This window comes from Podarcis vaucheri (assembly GCF_965113315.1).
Source record: "Podarcis vaucheri genome assembly, chromosome: 2".
NCBI classification, from domain to species: Eukaryota; Metazoa; Chordata; class Lepidosauria; order Squamata; family Lacertidae; genus Podarcis; species Podarcis vaucheri.
The window spans coordinates 74278588-74302897 of NC_138760.1; the positions used below are offsets into that span (position 1 = coordinate 74278588).

General features: G+C 46.5%; 2 protein-coding genes across 3 annotated transcripts; both read left to right on the forward strand.

Annotated features, from left to right (window-relative positions):
• The first annotated feature begins 3522 nt into the window (after window positions 1–3522).
• LOC309526294 (lysophosphatidic acid receptor 6-like) lies at window positions 3523–6621 on the forward strand. Its single transcript, XM_082212211.1, has 2 exons — window positions 3523–4554; window positions 5420–6621. The coding sequence occupies exons 1-2, from the start codon at window positions 4537–4539 to the stop codon at window positions 6446–6448; spliced, it is 1047 nt and encodes a 348-aa protein (XP_082068337.1). The 5' UTR covers window positions 3523–4536; the 3' UTR covers window positions 6449–6621.
• A 3411-nt stretch (window positions 6622–10032) lies between these two features.
• On the forward strand, window positions 10033–23833 carry F12 (coagulation factor XII). Of its 2 annotated transcripts, XM_082212044.1 has the most exons (14): window positions 10033–10156; window positions 12786–12822; window positions 14099–14201; window positions 14393–14463; window positions 15900–16007; window positions 16467–16598; window positions 18591–18695; window positions 19415–19586; window positions 20230–20330; window positions 20414–20720; window positions 21241–21377; window positions 21989–22132; window positions 22576–22724; window positions 23422–23833. In XM_082212044.1, the coding sequence occupies exons 1-14, from the start codon at window positions 10088–10090 to the stop codon at window positions 23575–23577; spliced, it is 1791 nt and encodes a 596-aa protein (XP_082068170.1). In that variant the 5' UTR covers window positions 10033–10087; the 3' UTR covers window positions 23578–23833. The 2 variants fall into 2 exon arrangements, with proteins under 2 accessions (XP_082068170.1, XP_082068171.1); XM_082212045.1 differs by lacking the exon at window positions 18591–18695.
• The last annotated feature ends 477 nt before the right edge of the window (window positions 23834–24310 follow it).

Consider the following 24310-nt stretch of genomic DNA (forward strand, 5'->3'; position numbering starts at 1 on the left):
GCAGGAATCTGAACTAGATCATACATGACAGATGGTCATCCAATCTCTGCTTTAAAACCTCCAAGGAAGGAGAGTCCACCACCTGTAGTGGGAGTCTGTTCCACAGCTCTTACTATCAGAAAGTTATTTCTGGTGTTTAGTGTAATCTCCTTTCTTGTAACTTGAATCCATTGGTTCAGGTCCTAGCCTCCAGAGCAGGAATAAACAGGACAGCCCTTGAGATGTTTGAGGATGGCTATCATATGACCTATTAGTCTCCTCTCTACCAGGCTAAACATACAAAGAGCAAGCTGACAAATTTCAAAATCTTGCATCATAGAATGATAAAGAGTTGGAAGGGCCTTTGTAAAGTAGACCCTTTAGTCTCTATCTCTGATTGAGGTAGAAAATCATGCTAGAGCATCTTTGTCCAGCTCCTGCTTAAAGACCTCCAAGTGAAGAAGAGCCCTCACCCCTCTAGGTAATTGAGCCCGCTATTAAACCCCTCATTATCATCAATATGTGTCTCCTAATGTTCAGCTGAAATCTACCTTCTTGTAACTTAAGCCTATTAGATCTAGTCAATTCCTTCTGGAACAGGAGAGAACAAGACTTTGCCCTCCTGTATGTGGCAGCCCTTTGGGTATTTGAAGAGTGCTAGCATGTCCTCCCTACGCTTGCTCTTCTCCATACCAAATTCTTTCAACCTCCTCTCAAAGGACTTGTTTTCCATATTCCTCACCATCTCCATTACCCTCCTCTGAACCTGTTCCAATTTGTCTACAATATCCTTCTTCGTAGGATTAAAGAGCAATTATTACACTCCATGACTTGGAACCATGGATCTATCAATTCAGCCTAAAAGCACATTAGCCATTTTTGCAGCTGCATCCCTCTGCTGACTCGTGTTCAGTTAGTGATTGACTGCAGCTCCGAGATCATTGCCACAATTGCACACTTGTGTTGCCACAATTGCACACTTGTGTTGCCACAATTGCACACTTGTGTTCCACTGTTGGGGGGGGGGATTTACACAGTGCCAAAGCTGTGTGTGCTCATTCTCAGTCCTTGGATTTTCTGACTTAAGTGCACCTTGCAGTTGAAGGTGGGGCTGAAAGGTGGGGCTTACCACATCATCAATCTGCAGTACGGTCTGGTATTTTTGTTATTGCCATATTGCAATTGGAGTGTACCAGGAGTTCCTTGCAACAGCTGTGCACCATAGCCATCAATTTATTCTAGTCACAGCCCACCCACAGTACAGATCTCAAGGTATTTTCCATCTTCAGGTCAAATCAGGTATCCCACCCATATAACTCCTGTGCTTCTGGAACCCCGCCTTGCCTAGAAGTTCTGGCTCCGCTTCTGGTTGGAAAGAGAACTTGTGGAGAAGTGCAGCAAAGGAATGGTGTCACAGCAACTACTTCTCAGTGGCACCCACTGTCCATAAGGCTGGTGACACTGCTGCCAATCATGTCTCTGCCGCCTGTGGATCCACTGCATCCTCATGCCTACGGACATGTAGCAAGTACCAGCAGCCAATCATGGCACAAGTGACAGCGCAAGTGGAATGGAAGGGGGCTTTGCACAATTGCCTAGGAAACATGTTTCTTTCCCTGCCCTCACTGCAATACTCGAGCATCAGCACACGAATACACACAAACCAATATGCAGGCTGATTTGGAGCTCTTGGAGAAAGAGAAAGAGATTTCCCCAAGCATTCTCAGGCTACACTTGTAATTAGAATCATAGAATTCTAGGATGGTAGAGTTGGAAGAGATCCTGAGGATCATGTTGTCCAACCCCATGCAGTGCAGGAAATGGATGAGTCAATTGTCCTTTGAATTGATCCATCACTACTAGGATTGGACCACACATTTGTTTCCTCTCATTTGGCCACAATTCTCTGCAAAAACCTGTCCAGTAAATTCACTGGACAGTTTAGCAAAGCACTGAACTCCATGTCTGAGCCCTGGCCATGAGATGCAACTTGGGGCTTATCCACACTTACCTTGCTTAGCATTTCTAGGCACATATCCAGGCTTTCTGGGTCAGTATCACTTATTCTCCCTTTTCCCCATGAAAACCTGCTCTTTACCACTGAATCAGAACAAATGGCAATCTGCAGAAAACTCAAATTGCCATTTGCTCCAATACAATTGTAAAGATTGGGTTTTCCATGGCAAAAAAAGAGAAAAAAGTGTGGACACACACTGGGAAAGTGCAGACCTGTGCCTGGAAAGCACAGGGCAAAAAGGACATGTGGATAAGCCATAAGCATAAATATGGGACATGGCTGTTGTTAGCAGGCCACACGTGGGAAGTGGTTTTGCTACCTGCATCTGCTTTATACTGGATGAATTGGTACACATACCTATATTCCCACTTATAATTGCATAAAGCCTTAACAGTAGGCTTGGTCTCATATCTCCAGATGAATCTAGATGTGATAATGGAGATGTGTGAATGACTCCATATTTTAAAACTGCATATGTTGGATCTGGATTCAGGACAGTGGTGTGGGGTTAACTCTTTTTTCAATGAAAATCAGACCTCTAGGTCTGCTATTTACCCCCAGTTTAGGGAGGGGGGTGTACAAATATGTTTTTCCTGCTCAAGTAAACAGCAACTTTAGGAGGATCATTTATCTTCTTTGGGGGCAGGGAGCACAATAGTGCAATGGGAAAGGGCTAAGCATACCAGCAACACTGTTGTAATCTGGGTTCTCTCAAACCACAGCTGCTACTTGCACAATGTTTTTAAAGTAAGGTTATCAGACATCCCTGTTTCCCGGGGACAGTCCCAGGATTTACAAATCAGTCCCCATACAAAATCTACTGAAGTTGAAAAGAGTCCCTGGATTCATTGAAAAAAATCTGGTAACCTTATTTTAAAGACTGAGACGCACCCAAGTATCTGCATGGTCACGCCTTGTAGAGTCATGAACCTCAGAGAATGAGACTTCCCAGGGATAAAAGTCAATGAACTATGGCGTTGTTTCATGCTCTGGCATAGCTAGAGCAGCAGGTGGCACTGCAGGAAAGCAAAAAAGGCTGCTCCAAGTGGTTGGCATATCCTTTTCTTGGAACGCCAGAGCCTCCTGCCTGCTCTATGTTTAGTTCCCATGTATGCAGCTGGGATCAGCTGTTTGCTAACTATATGCTCAGCATTATTGGTCATGGCTTATCAGAGGCCTTGCAGAAGGGCTGATGTGGCAGGAACAGGAAGTATTTCCTTTTCAGACAAAGGTTCCTCTTGAGAGATAAAAACATTTTTTTACAGAGGTGCTGGCAAAAGGGAAGATGATATGTGATTATTTTAATTCTTAAACAAAAGGCATCACTGAACCAGGAGTACAGGGTGAGGCAAGGCAATATGATGGAGTATATTATACTACTAGGGAAACCAAAACGATGTTACAGTGCTGAACCCAAACTATATTTCTCTCTAGCATGGGTGTTGTTAAGAGGGTGGAGCAGGAAGCAAAAAGGGACTTTTTGCCTTGGACTCACATTCCCCTCCTCCTTGAGAGATTCTCACGTTGATTATACATTCTGGTGTCTGATCTGAGGGCTGGAGGAACTGTGGGCCAGCCAGGAAAGGGGTGAAGAGGCCATGCTCTTGCTTACGGAAGTGCATGTCACACAGATGACATGCTAGGGTCTGGGCAGAGCACTCTGGGAAGTGGTGCTTTTCCAGGGACTTGTCTAGCAGGACTTGTCACTTGGCTTCAATGTAGCCAGAAGTCACACGCCCAAGTCAGGTGTACAAGCATGGTTTTATAAGAACAGAATTTAAAAGAACAGCTAACCACCAGGGCAGGCCCACCCATGAGGCAAAGTGAGGTGATTGTTTCAGTCGGCAGGATCCACTGGGGCAGCAAATACCCATGTTGATATTTCTTTCCCCCTTGTTTCTGATGTAGATCTTCCCACACCCCTTCTTCCCTGGCAGGGAGAAGGGGAGCCATTTTGGGTGCCGCTTCAGGTGCCAAAATGTCTTGGGCCAGCCTTGCTAACCACACAATTTTTCCTCAGAAAGCCCACCCACAACTGGCCAGCACAGGAACCCATGCATATACTGTCACTTTGATAAAAAAAGCAACCAATAAATTTAATTTATAAATAAAACAAACAAAATGCAAACATTGCACTAGTATCTTGCACACTGCTCAGTCTTGTGGATATTCTTTCTGATCTAATTTGCTGAATCCAGAAGATCAGAGGCCTTACTCTGTGTAAATATGGGTGAAGCTGAGTGTGAACATTAGAATGAACTCTAAAAAATGAAGGTCCAAGGCTCCAAGCTGAGTCTTAAGACAACAGAGGCAACAGTATTCAAGGGCTAGACCAGGAGCATACTGCCACCCCTGACGTCATGAGCCTCATAACCATGGTCACCCAAAATAAAATTTAATTCTTAAACTGCGCAAGTCTAGGCCAAGAACAGGAAAAAAGGACAGGCTGATAGTGGCACCCACACTTTCCTTCCTGAGCAATTTCAACTGCATCTCTCTCAAGTCCCACAGAACCACCAGAGGAGCAGGCATGTATCTGGATGTCTGACACACAGAAGGTATGAATGACATAGATTTCTGGGGCTAGCCATATTTGGGTTTTTGGTGTTCTGAACAGCAAATAACAGGACCGGTCCTACCATTAGGCAGAGTGAGTAAGTGTTTTGGGTGGCAAATACTGGGAGGGAGTAGGGGGCACCCTACATTTCTTTCTCCTCAGCCTCCTGATCATACCCTTCTGTTGGAGCTGTGTTTGCCATTTGGTCTGTCCTGAGCCCCCAGAACTAGCCTGTTGCCCTCAGGTACAGTGCAGGATACTAACCCATTGCCCATACTGAAATAAGGCTTAATCACTAGTCCAGCTGACTTCCAAACATGGAATGTCGGGTGTATATTCTTGGCCTTTGCTCCAGGCAGCAAAATGTATTGAGCCAGAGTTCCTGGGGCTGATGAACAGCATGGGAGCAATAGCACCAGCAAAAAAGATTCCCTAGCACTCAGCACAAAGGGATACTGAACTCTGCAAAGCCCTAAAGGACCTACCCAGAAGTAAGATGTCAAGGGGTTGTGTAGGAAGGAGAGCTGGAATATAGTTTGCAGGATGAGGTGAAAGGCTAAGGATGAGAGCAGCCAGAAGATATCCTTGAGGAAGACACCTAGGTCCCCCAATGGATCAGGTGATTCCCTTTTGAATCCTTGGGATGTGCAGATTCCTTAGAATGTCAGTCACTGAGGGTGTAGTGCTGCACACAGGGGCAAATGGTGCCCTTATCGAATAGCTGATCCCGTCATCTTTCCCTTGGGACAGCACTGCCACATGTCAGAGTGTTCTCCAAGATGTAAACTTCCTTCCTGAAAGGGTTCCAAGAATAGCTGACACATGCAGGATTAATCTGACCCATGGATCTTCTCTTCGCTTTGCAGATGTGGGCAAATGGCACGTATCCCCTAGGCGAGGCCTTCCCTAACCATTCAGTCTCTTTGCAGTGTGCTGCTGAAGCCCAGTTCCAGCACCTGCTCCTGCCCATCACATACAGCCTGGTTTGCGCCCTGAGCTTGGCCTCCAACACTGTAGCCTTGTGGAGCAGCTGGGCCACCCGGGCCCAGGCACCCCCAATCATGATTTTCACCTACAACCTCATCGTCATCGATCTGCTGTTTGCCCTGTCGCTGCCATTACAGGCTGTGTACCACGCCAGGCGCAACGACTGGCCCTTTGGCGAAGGCCTGTGCAAGGCCACCAACGCCCTCTTTCTGGCCAACATGTTCAGCTGCACGCTTTTCCTGGCCTGCATTTGCCTGGAGCGCTACCTGGCCGTCATCCACCCCATCCTCTACCTGCGCCTGCGGTGGCCCCTCTACCGTGTGCTGATCTCTATGGCTATCTGGTCCGTGGTAGGGATCGGGCTGCTGACCCTCTTCTCCAAGAGCACCGTGACCCGTCGCTTCCCCAACGGGAACACAGCCTGCATGGAGCATTTCCCAGCTCGTGTCTGGAGCGGAGGCCTGGCCGCCATGGTTTTGGCCTCCTCAGTGCTGGGCTTCTTCCTGCCTTTCCTCACCATCATCATCTGCTCCATTGTGATTGCCCGGCGCATCGTGAACCTGAGACGTGGCTCAGCCCAAGGTTCTTTGCTGCGGAGGAACCCGCTGCACACCCTCCTGATGGTGACCACCCTGCTGACCGTCTGCTTCCTGCCCTTCCATATCATCCACATTCTGCACACACTGGGCCGGATTGGGGTTCTGCCTGCTCCGCAGCTGCTGCGCTTCACTTGCTCAGCCCAGCGGGCTGCCATGGCCCTGGCTAGCATCAACAGTGCTCTTGACCCTCTGGTTTACTACTTCAACATGAAGCCTGCCAACTGGAGGCTGCCCTGCTGTGGCGCAAGCAACCAGAACCTCGTGGATTCAGGCAATCTTGCGGTAGAGGGCCTCAGAAGCATGAGCTAGCTGGAGGTCCTATCTAGGATCCACAGCATTATCCGTCTTGTGGGGTGCTCAACACCAGCACCATCAGATGATATTGCTCATTGCCTTTTGAAGAACATCAACTACTAGAATGGCCTCCTGGTTTGAATAAGGCAAAAGGATAGAATAATCTTAATGACAAGACACCCTAAGCTGGTTGGGGTTTTTTTTTGGGGGGGGGGTGGTTCAGTGGCAGATGGTATGCCTGCAATTTGGATGTGGCTGTTCCAAGCCAAGTTATGGGGGAGTTCAAAGACTGAATCAGGTTTGTAGCCAGAGAGACAATCCAAAGGCAATGGAAGCAGGAACAGCTCTAGAAAGAAGTGCGAGCAGACTGGGAGCCCAGACAGCGGTGTGATTTGGGAAGCAACACAGAAGTGTGCTTGTTGAAGAGATAAAGGGTAAAAGAGGTGTTTGGCAGGCAGGAATCAGAAATCAGAGGAAATAATAATAATAATAATAATAATAATAATAATAATAATAATAATAATTACTTATACTCTGCCCACACTGGGCGGCTCCTAACAATATTAAAAACATGATAAAACTTCAGACATCAATAACTTCCTTAAACAGGGCTGCCTTCAGATGAAACAGCATGTAATGGAGTTCATCAGGTCCTTGCAAAATTTGTTTGGCTAAGTGGAATAAATTCCTGCTCAAAATCAGGAGGACCTGAGGTAGAAATAGGCTGGTCTGGAAATTATATTGAGGTACAATTTGCTGGATGTCCACTGGGACATGAAGAACCTTAGTGCAAACCTTAATCCCTGGGCACTGCTGTACATATGTGGTACATTCAAAGAAGCTGGGAGCCATAGGAAGTCACTCACCCCATGGTTCCCAGCTTTCCTTGATACACTGTAAACAAGTAGCAACAGCTCAGCTCTCAGAAACCTCTGTGGTATACCTGGTATACCACATGGTAAATGGAACCATCCACCTCTGCAACCTATAGGGCTTTTCCTGACTGTGTTAAAACTCCCAAGTTAGAAAACTTCTAAGTTTTCTATGTGATTACTGTGAATGGATTTACAGCACTTTGTTTTGCCAAAAGTTACTTAGGCTGTGATCCTGTATTCACTGAAGAGTAAGCCCCATTGAAATTAATAGACTTAGTTTTTGGTAGACGGTTTTAAGATTGTACCATCGGGGTAGGAATTGGGGATTGAGCAAATGAACCTGATGACTGGATGTTTCTTGAATCAACAGTTCACCTGCAGGTCTGTTATGAGGAGGGGTTGGCAGATTTTGTGTAAGTATGAGAAACAGCAGATTTGAAGCTGGGGAGACAGAGGGAGTGGTGGCCTGGCAAACACCAGAAACTCTCTGATGTGGAGGGGGAAACTGCTTCCTTATGTGAGTGCCTGTTTGTCTCCACTTATGCGCCACTTTTGTATTAGTAAATAAAGCAAATATTACAAAGACAATAAAAGATTCCAGTGCTTTCTGCGTGGCTCTGGGGGCTTCTCACTGCTTCGGAAAGTGGGGAGATGATAATGATACCAACAGGAGCCCCAAAGTCACACCCCTACTTTGAACCTGCATACTAGCACTTCCACTTTTGCATGTGCCCTCTTTACCTCTTCTTGTTTTGCACACAAAATAGTCTGTCTTTCATTCATTCATTCTCACCTTTCCATACATCTCAAAGGCTACAGTTCTGAACAGGTATACCTGCAAATCCTGTGTGCAATTAAGATCCTGTGTGCAATTACTGAGAAGTAAATTCCACTGTTAGATAAATACAGAATTACAATTGCTTCAGTAGGCAGAAAAATAATTAAGTGGACCGCCCAGAACCTCAGCAATTTCTAAGTGGCCCATTGGAGGAAGAGAAAAGTATGGGAACCACTGAACAAGAAAAATTAAAGACAATAAACTCCTACACAGCAGTGGAAACATACCATATAATTTAAACTTTTTTTTAAAAAAAAAAAGCTTGCATCCCATTCTGTGCAGGCCATGAGGGTGATTCATCCCATGTTTAGTAGCTGTGATGCTCTAAGGAGGTTCCTGCACCCTTGCACGCTCCATGAAAGACGGCTATACAATAGATGGTGGTGTCCCTATGTATGTCTACTTAGAAGTAAACCTCAGTGAGTTTAATGGATGGTTCTGTCTGCTTTTATAAGGTTATCTCCAAGCATCCCCTCATCCCCAGGGACTGGGTACTTTCAAAACAAATATGCAGCTCCAGCCAGATTGAGTAAATAATGAAGAATCACCCACAGAAAGCTCACAGCTTTCGAGTCACTACAGATTTTGCATGGGCAGGGCAAAAGGAAGGATCAAAGGATCACATGTTCCTGACTATGTACCCTTGAAATATGCTGGATGAAGCTGGCTGTTTTGCTAAGTTACAAAACCAGGCGATCAGCTGAGAGCAAGACCCCAGTGGGAAGATGTTGCTGCTGCAAACAAGGCATCTGTGATGTTTAGTGGAAAGAGCTCAGAGGCTGGAGCCCTTGCTGACTGATTGCAGCACCACTGTTTGTATCCAAAACAGCTGCAGCCAGAGTGAACCTGTCAGACCTGTCCACATTGCACTGCTTATTTTGTATTAAAGGCCCATCAAGTCTGAAAGGTAGCTAAAAGCCCATTATGCTTGGAAGATGGGGAAGTATGGCGAATTCCTGTTCTTTCCCCCCAAATGTGCCCCACTCCCCACAAAATGCTCACTGTCCCTACAAAAGCATGATGTGAATGAAAGATCACCACAACAAACAAGTAGCTATTGAGCATCTTTTATATGAAAAGTCCAATCAACCTCTAGTATCCTCAGTAATGCTCAGTTCTCACCAACAAGCCCTGTATGTGTTACTTTGGAGAGATCTGTAGAGATGCAAAGATTGCAAGAGAGAGAGGCTCTTGCTGTTCAAGTGGGGGTTTAATAAGAACTGAAGAATGTCCCCAAATGCTCTTTTAATGGGTTCAGGGCCATTCCTCTTTGCCTTCCTGATGCAACACCACCAACTGGTACTGCTCTTCTTTTAATAGATATTCTATTATATATGGTACTTTTGTATTTAATTGTTCTTGTAAACCGCTTTGGGATTTCTTCTGGTTCTGTGAAGTGATATATAAATCTACTAAACTAATTAGCCACAGAGGAGGAAACACATTCAGGCATGATATGGCTAGATGGGGTAAAGGCCAAGGAGAGAGTGAGCCAGATAAAATCTTTGGCCAATGCAACTTCCACAGTGATGTCCCCTTCAGTAACTGAAATTTCAGCAGACCCACTTGCAAGCTTTCCTTTGCAATAGTATGTTTTTCTCCACCCCACCCCCTAGAAAAAAAGGCAATCAATTAATATTCTCACCATACTTGACATCTGGTTTTTGTGCTGGCTGAAGAGATGTTGTGGACACAGAAAACAGACACATGGGTCCGTTGGGGGGAGTCAAACCATTTTTTAATTTTCTGGCTCCCAGCCCTATCCTTCTATTTTAGTCTAGTCTAGTATAGTCTAGTGTTTGTTTCCATGCTACAATCCCTACACTGCTGATTAAATCCCACCCAAAGACCTTTGCTTTGAGCTGCATCGATCTGGGGCTGTTTGCTTTGCCTGAAGCAAAGGAACAAAGATCACCATTTTGTCCTTCCCTAGGTGCCGCCATGACATCCCTGCTGCTGCTGTTGCTGCTGCTGATCTTTGTGGTTCTTATTCCAGGGCAACCATTCTGGGTGAGACTCCTGGGGCATCCATTTAACACCCATTTGATTTCTCTTTCCTCCCCACCCCCTGGCTTTTTGCTTAGGTCTCCCTCCTAGGCCCATGATAATTTATCCCCAAAATCTCATTCCCATTTTAACATTTCTACAGCTTGCCCAATAAGAGTGATAATACATTTCTCCCTGTGTCCCTATTTTCCAGGGAGAGTCCCAGATTTACAGAGGCCACCCCGGTTTCTGATTTGATCTCATAATGTCCCACTTTTCCTTAGGATGTCCCTATTTTCATCAGAAAAATGCTGGAGGGTATGGTAGGGTGTCCCTTTTTTCATTAGCAAAATGTTGGAGGGTATGGAGTTATCCAACACCAGAGCCATCAGAAGGCAGTCCTGTATAGGGAAGTTTTTTTTTTAAATCTAATGTTGCTTTATGTTTTTATATATGTTGGAAGCCACACAGAACAGCTGGGGCAATTCAGTCAGAGGGATGGGAGTATAAATAGTAAAATGATGATGGAATAGGATGTCCCAATTTTCATCAGAGAAATGTTGGAGGGTATGTGAGGGCCTCCAGCAAGGAAGCGAAGCAGGAGGTAGTCTTGGTTGGTAAACTATTCAGGGTGAGATAGGCTTCAGGAAGGGCCCAGAGTCATGGAGGTCGATGTACAGTGCTAGCACCCCACCAGCACCTCAGATCCATCCTAATAGTTTGGGCCTAGCCCTCTGCATTTGTGGGGCTTGTGAGCTGCCACTGTCTGGACTAAGATGCAAAGGCCTAGGCAACTCAAGCACGGTGTGAGGAAGGAACTGTGATGCCTGATTCATTTCAGTGGCTTTTCTGGTGTATTGCTTTATTACACGAGTGCATAGCTGTTTCTCAATTGTTCCAGGGAACCCCAAATGCCCACCGGGTAGGAACTCTGCTTCCTCAGCACTCAGACCATTGTATCTTGTTGAGTGGGATATGTGGTTCACCCACCCACTGCTTGAAGTCAATTTGCGAAACCATGGGAGCTCTGTGGGTTAGTGGCAAGCAACACATTCCATTCCCTTCCCAATGCCTGCACAAAATGATGTGAAAGATTTTAAGAGCTTCATGTTTATTTTTCTGGCTTTAGAGGACAAGCAGTCCCCCTTTACTGCTCCCAAGGGAGTCCCAGTGTAGCCATGGGGGGAGAGGGAAATCTCCCCTATGGGCCCCCCCAACCCCTAAAATCTGGGAAACTTATGCAAGGCTGCTTCCTCCCTCACAGAACTGCCTCAGCCATTTTTGCACTACGCCCTCCCCAAAAAATGTATATATAGGGTATGTGTTTCCTTCTGCACAGGAAACATGTCTGTTGTGCCATTTAAAACAGAAAGCAGCTGACAAGCCGTCCTTCAGGGTTGCTACAACCCCCCATCTCACACATGCTTTATGGTACATACTCATAAGAGTGAGAGGGCTCCCACTCACTCCTGTCATCCCTCCTGTGGGCTGTGTGTGCATCAATACATCAGGGTAATCAATGCTGATTCCACCTCCCAGCATTCCTAGCAAGCGAGGCAAATGGTTAGGGATGCTGGGAATTGTACCTGCAAGCAACATGCTGGCAACCCAGATGCATACATTATGTAAGAATAGAAGCCATTCCTTTTGCCTTCATTCCCATTCCGCCTTCAAGTTACCATTTCGTCATGGGTCTCGGCCCTCAGCTGGAAGGAAGAGGAAATTTCCTACCACCTTGTAATATTACAATTGGCTGTGCACGAGTTTTAATTTCCCTCCCCGACCCTCTCTCTCACACTCAACTTTTATACCTCCAGTTTACAGGCATCCCTAAGGATTTTACTTATTTGCTAAGGCATGACAGCTTCCAAAACAATGACACAATCAGTCAAAACACACTGAAAATTAAAAAAAAATGTAGAATAAGTATGAAAACTAGGGCTTCATTTGAATTGATTAACTGATTAAATATTTTTTAAAAATAAAACAAATTATTTTCTAAGCACAAGTACTTATAAAAACTGCATATGGCAAGCACCCCCCCTTTCATACACAGGAGAAGATACCTTTCCTAAGACGATGCTTCGTACAAAACACATGAATATAATCTAAAAACAAAAAAAGTGGAAGCTTTTGGCTTCAGAGCCATGATTCATATATAAATTTAGGCTATAAACAATTAGCTGGGATTAAGTTGCACTGACCTCTGGGGCTTACTTCTGAATAGATCTATCAAGCACCGCACTGTTAATTGATTAATCAACTAACCCAAAATTATGATGAATAAACAGAGATTTCTTTAATCAGATGACTGCTCTGATTAAACAAACAAAAATTACAAATCACAAATAAAATTCATTAAAAGGGTAGCCTGCCTCTCACACTATCCCTTTACATTTTAGAGGTGTTGTAGAATGGAAAAGGACAGATAATTTATAAATTATTTATATTACTTTCAAAAATGGTCTAAAAGCTTTCAAGGATGCATATGCTATACAGAATATATGTATATGTAGAATAGAGAGGCTCACTTGAGCCTTCTGGGGCCAGTTGAATGCAAGCCCCAAAAGGGCCTTTGAGGTGTTTATGTCCCAGAACGGAAAATGGTATGTTTAAACTATGCTGCAACACATCTGTTTTCTTTTCCGGGTAGGATCTGCATGGCCGGCCATTTAGGAGGATGCATGAAGGTGAGTTTCAACTTTGTGCTTGTGCCAGTGAAAGGAGCAGTAGCCACAACATGAGCTATGCCTTCCAAGCACATTCAAAGCATTCCCTGCCCCCAAGAATTGTGGGAACTTTAGTATGTTAAGGACACTTAGTGGTTGTAGCTCTGTGAGATCCCAGGATTAATTTTATGTGCTTTTTTTTCTTAAAAAATGTTTAGGGGTACTCTCATTTTGACTCAAGAAAATCACCATTTTATAGTTCAAATCGGGGAAAATAAATACAGTAAATGGACAAAAGTACAAAGATTCACAAAATGTTTAGGGGCATGCGTCCCCCTGCATCCCCCCAGAAAAAGCACTGTTTTTATGTGTTTTGAATGTGCTGTAAAAGTATGCTGTGTACACAGTCTATGATTCCAAGATTGGGATCCTACGGTCCTACCCAGATCACCGAAGAAAGGAGGCATTATCCCCTCCCCCTGCCTTTGCACTTAAGTAGTGCAATAGTCTTTCATCTCGCAATAGAAGTGAAGGAATGGGAGGCTGGTTTCAGGATTAAAAACCATGCCTGGGATGGAAGAGAATTGGTAATTTCCCTGCAACAGAAGTGCTCATTTGAGGAAAGAAGCCTAGAGTCGATGGCACAACTGCATGAAAAGTGTAGGTGTCTTCTATCAGCTTAGAAGGCACATGGATGTGACCAGAAGCAGGGGCAACTCCTGCCAGGTGGCCAGGCAGGACAGAAGTGTGATTTGCCAGCATTTACCGGTATATTATTGCACACCACCTCAATCTCCAAGCGGTGCAAGAGCCCAGGGATCCCAGGGTTCGTGTTTCCTCTTGGGAGTGAGGCACAGCAGGGACAGTGCCGCCTTTATGATACATGGTTTATTTACACATATATACAACCTGAGCCTACAATGGAGGGGTTCATAACATCAACACCCAAAAGGGTCTTGTTTCTCCCAGAGCCGCAGCCTTGGATTCAAACAGAAAGCAAACATGGCTCTCAAGCGTTCCTCTGACTTTCTCTCCAACTTATGCTTTACCTCTCAGTCACATTGCTGCAACTCAGCCTTTGGCCACCTTGCCATCTTGCACAGAGACGCTTTTCATTTGTTCTCTGAATGGTCCACCCAGGTAATCACCTCAACACAGGAAGTCAGCCTGGCTTATAATTTAACAATTGCTGGTTCCAGGGGTTAGAAGGGTCTCCGCTCTCCCCATCCAAAATCATAACAACATTTCTGAGCCTGTATCCTCAGTGGAAGCAGCCCATTTATTTTTTGCTTTGCAGAGACAGAACTCAGTGAGCACGAGCCCTGCCATTTCCCTTTCCGCTACCAACGTGAAATGCACTATTCTTGCATCTCGGGTGATTCCATATTGCATAAGCACTGGTAAGCTTCTCTTCTTCACGAGAAAGAGTCGTATGGGGAGTACAAACAGTAGAACACGCTAGGGAAATGGGGACGGGGGACTTTGAGGTGGTGTGTGGGGAAAGGCACGATGGCCTGCAGGCAGCTTCCCGCTTTGGATTAGGCCCAGCTTCTAGGTTTTCTTTCCACGACTCAAAACGTTTCTCCGTCAGGTGCGCCACCACAGAGAACTACGACCGAGATGGGAAAAGGAGGTACTGTGGGAAAGAGGAAAGACCAAGAGGTGAGTCGGTAGGGGGAAGTGGGAATGAAAGAATCCATACAAATCACAGCAGGCAGTGAGGGGAGACGCTTTACCAGGGTGTGCAAGCCCCATCCCACCCGGTTGTTTAGCCTAAAGTCATGCTGGTCCTCAAGAAAGCAAGAAATAAATTTGTACAGCCTCCAGCGCTGCCAGTCTTTACGACCGGCAACATGCAGCACCCAGGCCTTACTCCTATATCCATGTAGCCCACAGGCTGAAAAGCTCGGGCCCACTGTCCAAACACAGAATTATCCTCAGCCCTCAGGGCTCTTCCTGCTCTCTCTAAGTCAAACCCCTCACGATCCCTCCTTCACACTCCGTGTTTTTGCCCGGCTTAAATGTGCCCTTGAACTCTGAGAACGCCTCTTGCTTGTCTGGATGGAGGATAGCGAGGGGCGTGTGAATGTGTGTAGAAACCAACTGTCAGGGGCTCAGGGACAGAGGCACAGGGGAGACAGCAGATGGAGAGCGAATGGGAAGAATCTGAGGACAGCGGGGGGGGGGGGAGAATGACAGTGATCCGAGGGATTCCATGAGCCTCTCCAGCGAATCAGAGGATTCCCAGAAGGGGGCGCCGGTGGTCAGGACAAGGGGGGTCCCGGGGGGGGGACGCACCAGAAACAAGGGGCCAGCGGGGACTCCCAAAGCAGCAGCTGGAGATCAGGACCAGCTTCCCCACCAGAGCGTAGCGGGGGGGAAGGTTCCCGTGTGTCAGGGGCAGCGTCTCCTCCAGCAGGGAGAGGAGATGAGTCAGGGCTGACCACGCCTCCATCGGAGAGAGGGGGGATGGAGGGGAGGTCAGAGCCAGCTAACTTCCCCGAAGAGGAGGAAAGCAGCGACAGGAGCAGTGTAACGGTCAGAAGGAAGGTTGGGGGCTGGGCGCGCGGGACAGCAGAAAGCCCGGATTCGGAACCAGGTCCTAAAGCCCGCCGGAGGGAGGGGGAGCAATCGGGAATCAGCGTCAGAAGAATCTAGGAAGGGCGAAACCCCAGCGGGCAGGAGGGCCCAGCGTAAGAGAGAGCAAAGGGAGAGGTGGAGCAAGGCAAGGTTCTTGAACTGGTGTCTGGGAGGAACGGACTCAGACGGAGCTTCAACGGTCTAGGGTTTCAGACGTAGGGCTGCGCGCTGCGGCTGTCAAACCGAAAAGGAACTTCAATAAAGACTTCTGTATATAAAGAGAAACTGGCGTTGGTCCTTTGTGAGCTGGGACCTGAGGCAGCCCTGACACCAACCTACTATACTAAGGGCAAAATTCATTTGTTCCAGCCACTTTTCCCACTCACCACTGGCATGTGACCTTCACAGAATCACAGAACATAACTCTTGGACTGAAAAAAATTCTCTATCCCCGACATAGCCCAAAGCCTGGGACTTCCAGCCATTACTGACTATTGGATTTATTTATTTTTTGGCAGGACACTGTGACCCTAACCCATGCCAGAACGGTGGGGACTGTGAAGCTAGGCGAATAGGATTCCATTGTATCTGTGCAGCTGGCTTCCATGGGAAACACTGTGAGAAAGGTATCTGAAGCTGGTTCCTGGAACTATAGACCCTCCTTCGCACATGGAGACCCGGCCTTGGATATCGGCCCTCTCTCCCCGGCACCCTGGTCAACTTTAAAAGGTCTTTACTCTGGGGCAAACCTGATCTTATGTCTCCTGCCTGAGACTGAGAACCGGCAGCACATCAAGCAACATGGCTAATAGCCATGCATCCATTACGAAAGGGGCTGGTGGACCTCCAGAACCTCACAGTGTTAGGTTGGGTAGCTCTTTTTATTCTTGGTACATAAAAACTCAGTATGGAGATTATTCAGGACCATGACATCATATTGGCACATATGGTGACCTGGCTGTTTTCACCCCCCCATGAATCAACCTTTGCCAACTTGATGCCCTTCAGATGTTTTGAACCACAGCTCCTATCAGTCCCAGTCAACTGTGCTCTGGTCCATAACATCCCATCACTTTATTTTGCAGAAGACTGCTTTGGAACTAAAGGACTGCTGCACATTGGCAGGAAGGACACCTGGGTGCGGCACCGGCCTACTGGACCAGAGGAGTGCCATTGTGCAAGGAAGAAGCTTGTCTGCAAGCCCATGCATGCAAAGGGTCAGAGCTGAGCAGAAGTTGACATAAAGTGGGGATGGGTGGGTGGGGCAGAACAAGGGAGACAGGTGGGATAAGACTACCCTGTGTGGTCACTACATTGCCTGGGCTTCATTTGAAATAACTATTAACAAAGGTAATAGTTTCGAATTCACTTCCCCGACAAAGTCAACACAAAGTGTAATCACTGAGTATCGCTCACTATATCATATCTAGATTTCTGATTTTTCACTGGATAAAATTAAGCATTGCACACAAGTGCATGTAACAAATCTTCAATAATTAAAAACAAAACAAAACCAGAAAAGCTGCTTGTGGAAACTTTGATTTGGAGTGGGGGGGGGGGTGTTGCAGGGAGATGCATAAACCTTTCTTTGCCTGCCTGTTATTTTTCTGTCCCAGGGGCTCCGGGAGCACCTTTTCCTTTAGAAAAATAAAAAAAGGCTGCTAGCATTTTGTTACATGCATCTGTATGTAATGTTTAGTTAGGTCCTTTGTATTCCAGTGATGCTGCATCTAAAAGGCTTGAGAAGAAGTCTTTTCATGCCCATCCTTGGCTGCAGCCACTGTAATTCTAAAATGATTAGAACTCCTATAATCTTTTGAACCTCATCAAAACAAATATAAACTCCTCCAAGGAGGTATCTTTGTATTGTTGTAATGAGGGTTCTTACTCCAATATCCTCATCATCCCTACAGCCTGTAACATAGTAATGGCACATGAGATTGGATCCAGTCTATGTTAAGAGTGGATTCCTATATATGCCTACATAGATCTAAGTTTCATTGATTTCCAGTGAGGCTTACTCCCAGGAAAGTTGGTACAGGATTGCAACCTTGGTTGAACTTGGGTTCCATTGAAATCAATAGAATGAGTTGAGTGTCATTTGACTGTTTCAATGGGAACTACCGGTAAGTTCAACTAACATGGCTTCAACCCATAAAGATCATAGTCCTGCATTTTAAGCCCAACACAATATGTATTATTTTAATAAAAACACAATTTTAAAGAAATCATTAGAGCCATGGTTCACAGGGAATTTACACCAGAGACTGTTTGCAATGCGAGACCTGAGTCTGAGGGCTCATCCATGCTTCCTCTTGTCCTACTGCTTCCCTCCCCCCAAAATTCCACTCTTTAGAAAAACATGTTCCCTCCTGCCACTGTGACTGTAAAAGCTGCTTGATATTCATATCTCTATCACCGAATCCTTTCACAGCTTGGAAATAAGCAGTGTCTCATGCTAACATCTGCAGATGAAACAACTTTTAAAGGCATGGACAGAAGCAGAGTCCAGTCACTAGACCTGGAACGTTAAAACTAAAACAAATGTGCCGTATGGGTGACCCAAACCAAAGCCAACTCCCATGCATCTGGAATTAGGAAGAATGGCTTCTGGGGACCCAGCAATGCTGGTGCCTGCATTATAGGTGGTGGACTTGTCTCATAATGCACAAGGCAAAGATGAAAGATGGGCATAGAGAGGTAATCTGGTCATGACAGAGCACAAGGAATGCAGCTGTCACACTGTATATGGAACGGGGAGAGATAGGATTATTCCTTAGTTGATGGGTCAGCAGGTCAAAAACATCATAGCAGGGAAGGGAAGGAGTTATAGTAGGCTGTTAAGCAGATAGTAGATTGGTGGAGTCTCAACTGCACTGTTAATTCTTGAGCCAGACCTTGCTCTCAGTTGTCTCTGAGGGTCAATAGCTCATTGGCAGAGCAGATGCATTGAATGCAGAGGGTTCCAGGTTCAATCCCTGGCGTTGTTGTTGTTCAGTCGTTTAGTTTGGTCCGACTCTTTGTGACCCCATGGACCAGAGCACGCCAGGCACTCCTGTCTGATAGAAAAGAGCCCTGCTTAAAGAGCCTAGACTGGTGCTGCTGCCAGTCAGAGCAGAGTAAGGCAATATTGGGCTACATGGGGCAAAACAGTCTGACCTCATACAAGGCAACTTCCTGTGATCTATATCACTTTCTCTGACCCACAGCATGCGCAATAAACACTTGTATGAATGGAGGCCGCTGTCTAGAAGTGAAGCACAGCTCGGTGTGCAGCTGCCCTGAAGGGTTTTCTGGGCCACTGTGCGATATAGGTATGTTTCTATTTTTAAAATATTTAAGAATCACACTTACAAATCTTACAGTTGTAAGTGGTTTACAACAGAATAAAATGCACCATGAATACCATATTAAAAATAGTAAAGTAGGAATATATCAGTTTGCATGTATGCATGTTTAAAACTTCCCAACTATGAAAACCAGTGTTGACTAATGAAATGGAAAATGGGAACTGCTGCTGTTGGCAAAATAAAAATAAAAAGATGTACACCGGGTAAAGTTACTTCCGTCACATACCGTGTTTTTCGCTCTATAAGATGCACCAGACCACAAGACGCACCTAGTTTTTGGAGGAGGAAAACAGTGGGGGGGGGATTCTGAATCTCAGAAGCCAGAACAGCAAGAGGGATCGCTGTGCAGTGAAAGCAGCAATCCCTCTTGCTGTTCTGGCTTCTGTGATAGCTGCGCAGCCTGCATTCGCTCCATAAGACGCACACACATTTCCCCTTACTTTTTAGGAGGGAAAAAGTGAGTCTTATAGAGCAAAAAATATGGTACTTAATGTCCTATTCTTCAATTCTGAACATTGTATGTGGCCCTTGAACCGAAACATAGATTCCTCACCCCTGATGCAATAGTGAGAAGGGGCTGTTCTCTTTGGAGAGGGTAGACAGGGACATAAAAATATCACCTTATTCAAAGCCTAACCTTTTTCCCAAAGCACCTGAGGGTCCCTGGTCTTTTTATTCCCTAGAGCACACGCAGACCTGCTACAGGGAGAATGGGCGGCTATACCGAGGCATGGCTCACTACACCGTCTCAGGGGCACCGTGCCTCCCCTGGGACTCCCCATTCCTGTTAAATGAGTACACCAGCAGTATGAACAACTCATCCATCTTTGGCCTGGGGCCACACGCGTTTTGCAGGTGAGATATATTTTAGCATGGGAAATGGGGATGCTTGTGACAGAACACAGGAAATGTTAGTGAGAGGCAGCACCGGCTCTGCCAATTGACAAAGTAAGGCAGCTGCCTCAGGCAGCAGATGTTGGGGGTGGGAGTCAGGGAGTGGTGGCATGGGATTGAAGGACAGAGTAGTCGGTGCCACATACAGTCTGCCCTGTGCCTCCTACACTATGCTGAACCACTTAGGTGCAGCAGAAGATACTGTCCTGTTGTAAGCGCTGAAGTATAATTCAGCAGCTGTGATTCCAGATGGCTTTTGGAAGTGGGAGAGGAGCACCATATTGGCTTTTGCCTCAGGCAGCAAAATGCCTTGGTCTGGCACTGGTTCAGAGGGCATCTGGGGGAAAGTGTCCAGGTATGGAAAGGGCCACAACTAACATCCAAGGAGTAGAGCAGATGAAAGGAAATTGAAATGCTAGGGGGTGAGGTGAGGTAAAGGAATGCAGCTGGCACATGGACAGGGGACAGATGGGAGATACACACAATAAAATTATTATTATTATTATTATTATTATTATTATTATTATTATTATTATTATTATTAAAGCAAGGTTGCTGAGCATTGCCCTTGCTTAAGAGAGGACTGGGCCTTTTCTTTGTGCAGAAACCCAGACGGTGACAGCCGCCCATGGTGTTATGTGCTGCGCAATATGCAGCTCAGCTGGGAATTCTGCAATATCTCCAGCTGCCATCCGCAATATACAGGTGAGGCATACCATTCACTCCGGAAGAAATGGTGTGTGTGGCTGAACATGACATGAATGAGAGCTAAACCGTTTTCTACCCAGGTACCATGGCACCAACGGCAGCAGTACCTCTGGCATCTTTGGAAAGAGAGTCAGTGGCTCAGCAGAAGCCCGAGAGCATCAGGCCAACAGCTGGACCAAGCCAAACTGTCCCCATCCCAGCTCCAGTGTGTGGTCTGCGCTTTCCCAAGACCACCACCTCCTCACGTAGTCGTGTAGTGAGAGGCATGGTGGCACTTCGTGGCTCTCACCCCTACATGGCTGCCATCTACATAGGGGATCAATTCTGTGGAGGAAGCCTCATTGCTTCCTGCTGGGTCCTGACAGCTGCACACTGCCTAGAGTTTAGGTAAGTCTTACCATCCATCCCAAAGTCCACTGACACTGGGCTGCATCCAGGCTACTTGAACATAGTGCACAATGAAATCAGTGAAAGTTAGGTTGTGGCTAGCTTGCCCCACTGAGGTACATTAGGCCAGAGTTTGGAATGATGGTAGAAATCCTTATCAGCTTGATGGAGATGACAGACATGTTAATTTATTGATGGTCACTCGTTAAAGCTCTCTCCCCCCACTGCATCCCATGTTATGTGGCCCAATCCTATGCCTGTTCAATGAGACATGTCTCACTAAGTTCAGTGAGACATACTACCAAGTTAGTGTGCATAGGATTGTTGGGAAACCTGCGTCCCTCCACATGTTGTTTGACCACCACTTTCATCCTCCCTGGCCGTTGGACATGCTGGCTGGAGCTGATAGGAATTGGGAGTCCAACATCATCTGGAGAAAACCATGTTAGCTACACTAAAATCTGGAGAATCCTGTTCTGAGCCATGAAAGACTCTGCTGACCACAGATCTTGTACCATAGGCCAGATGTTTCCAAGATTTCAGTGGTGCTGGGCCAGACCCAATACAACAGAAGCACAGATGGCTCCGTGAAGTTCCAAGTACAGAATTATCTACTGCATGAGCATTATTCTGAGATCACCAAACGCCATGACATTGGTGAGAGCCTCTTTTTTATGTCCTGCACCCCCTCATCACCACAAGGTAGCCAGACTTGCCTGAGCCCTCGTTGGCCACAACAACCAGTCCAATCTCCTCTGCCCAAGTTGCTCATGAAACATTTTGGGGGCTCTATATGGCATTCAACCTCACCAAGACCCACCCAGAAGAGCCCCTAGTTAGTCTTTCCAGACTTGTGTGTATCGCTCAAGGACATGAACTGCAAGGCCCTAATCTGGTGCTGGGGGACCTGAGGCCCTCCAAATGTTGTTGGACTCCATCTCCCATCATCCCTGACAATTGGCTGGAGCTGGTGGAAGTTGGGAGCCCAGCAATATTTGAAAGGCCACAGGTTGACCATTTCTGCCATGATCCATGCCATGATGCCCCAGGAGGGAGTGGAAAATGTGTTATTGGATTATGGTGGGCCAGAAGTCTGCTCACCTGCCCTGTTGGTGGGAGTCTTCATTCTAAGTTTCTTTTCCCAGCCCCAGTCCAGAGTCGATCAAGGAAGACAAGGCTTTCATCCACTCCTACCTGTCTTCCCGCCCACCCCTGCAAACCTCATCCCTGAGCCCCAATTCTAACCACCTCTCTTGTACTCTCCCCAGCACTGGTACGATTGAAGGAGAAGACGCCAGGACACTGTGCTGAGTTCTCACACTCCATCTTGCCAGTGTGCCTACCAAATTCAGCAGAGACATTTGACACCAGCAAGCCATGCCAGATCGCAGGATGGGGACATATGTATGAAGGTGAGAAGGGAGTGGTCAGATGAAGACATGAAGTTTAAGCAGGCCTTATTATCCTTCCCTTAAACATCCACGCCTGCTGGCTGGCCACCTGTTCCCACAGAGAGGGAGGGCATGATGCTGCCTCATATTCTTCCCTGCCCCTCCCTTATCAGCCATTTTTGAAATCCCCACTCATGTTGGAGGAGGATAGACAAGGTGCCAGATGGTGCCTACAATTCCTTAGCATCTTTTCCATCTTGATCTACCATACTGAGCAGGGTTTTTTTTCACTGATCAGCAAAGGCAGCCCACAGCTAAACTCTTCCTTACAAGAGGGATTGTTTGGTATTGTCAGCGGACTCGTGAGGTCTCAGGATGCCCAGTTTTTTCAATGGCCACAAGGCCAAACTTGGATTGTGCGTTTGGATGGATTGGTTCACTGGGGTCCTCTTCTTTCCCTGCAGGAGCCGACAAACTCTCTGTGTACCTGCAGGAGGCAGATATGCCTATCATTCCTCATGAGCAGTGTCGTTCCGAAGAGGTCCATGGGACCCACATTGCAGAAGACATGTTGTGTGCTGGGTACATGGATGGAAGAGCTGATGCTTGTCAGGTGAGACTATTTTGAATTACCGGCAGCACAGGGAGATCTCTGGCACACAGAACAGAGCAGGCTTTGTGGTGGAGACAAGCATTCATGTTTGCAAATTCATTCATTTATTGCATTTATATCCCACCCATAGGAGCCAACTCCTAGGGGCCAAGGTCCCTTTAACCCCCCCCCCATAAAATATTTGAGGAGCCATTGCCGTTCAAAAGGTGTGCGTGCGCAGCATCATGTGATTGATTATGCAGGGTGGGGCTTGTACCCCTGATCCCACCTTTTTCTCCAAGCAGTTCAAGGTGGCATACATCAGAAGGCAGATTAGGAAGGCTAAAATCTTGAATTTATGTTCTGTTCCTCCTACCCCCATGCTCTTCCTATGCTCTGCTATTAATCTCTGTACCTTCCCTGTTTGAAGTACCAGAGGCATTTGTAACAAGACTGGTCTCCCTTGGAAGGTGGAGGACTCTCCTTCCTTGGAGGTTTTTAAGCAGAGAATGAATGGTCATCTGTCACGGATGTTGCAGCTGAGATTCCTGCATCGCAACAGTTGGACGGACGAGCCTTGTGGTCCATTCTAACTCTACAATTCTATGATTCTATTATTCTAAGTGTTGATCTCAATAACAAAATGTGAAGCGGAATGCGGATGGGTTTGATTCTGGCCTCTGCCTATGCATTCACACCCCTGCTTTCTGTGTTGCAGGGAGATTCTGGTGGACCCCTGGTGTGTGATGAGCAAGGCAAGGCCACGCTATATGGCATCATCAGCTGGGGCACAGGCTGTGCGCTGGAGAACAAGCCTGGGGTCTATACCAGAGTCACTCACTATCTTGACTGGATCCAAAAACACATGCGTTAGCAAGCCTGAGATGGCAGTTTCACAAAGCCAAAACCTATGCAGCTGCCTTTTGTGGGGGTGGGGGGATGGATGGGGGTACAGTGTCTTTCTCTGCAGCTACTGATCTGCTCTGTGTATGTGTGTAAGCGTGTGTGTGTGTGTGTGTGTGTGTGCACAATTCTGCTAGACTTGACAGTGAGTATTTCAGAGATTTTTTTTAAAGTCAGATATGTCTGTGTCATTTACCCACCATAAAATAAATCAAATTTCCAACAAAGGGAAATTGTCAGTTGTCCAATATGGGTACTGTCATTTCTGAGGAAATGCTACCTGGGATTTTAGTGCTACCTGACATTGATTGGTCCAGCTGATTACCCCTCATCTCCACTAAGACTGTTTTCATGCTCTTTGTCTTGCCTTCTCCCCTGAACACTTCACATTTCTCCTCCTCACTTCCATCTTCCTCACAGAACACTGGCATGTTTCTCCCACCTCCGCCCTACAGCCCATATTCTTCAGCTCCAGGCAACACCCTCTGCATTATTCTTGAGGGGGAAGGTGTGGTTTTGAATGCTCACAGAGCTAGGGAAGCTGTTGTCCTGTGGCCAAGCCCATGGCCGCTCAAATTGTAGGAAAGGAATGCCAAGATCACAGGCCTAATTTGAGCATGTTAGTATCTTGTGCATGCTCCCCCAAAAGGAAAAAATAAACAAAAACGTGTTGGGGGGGATAGAAGATTTATTAATTTCTGAAC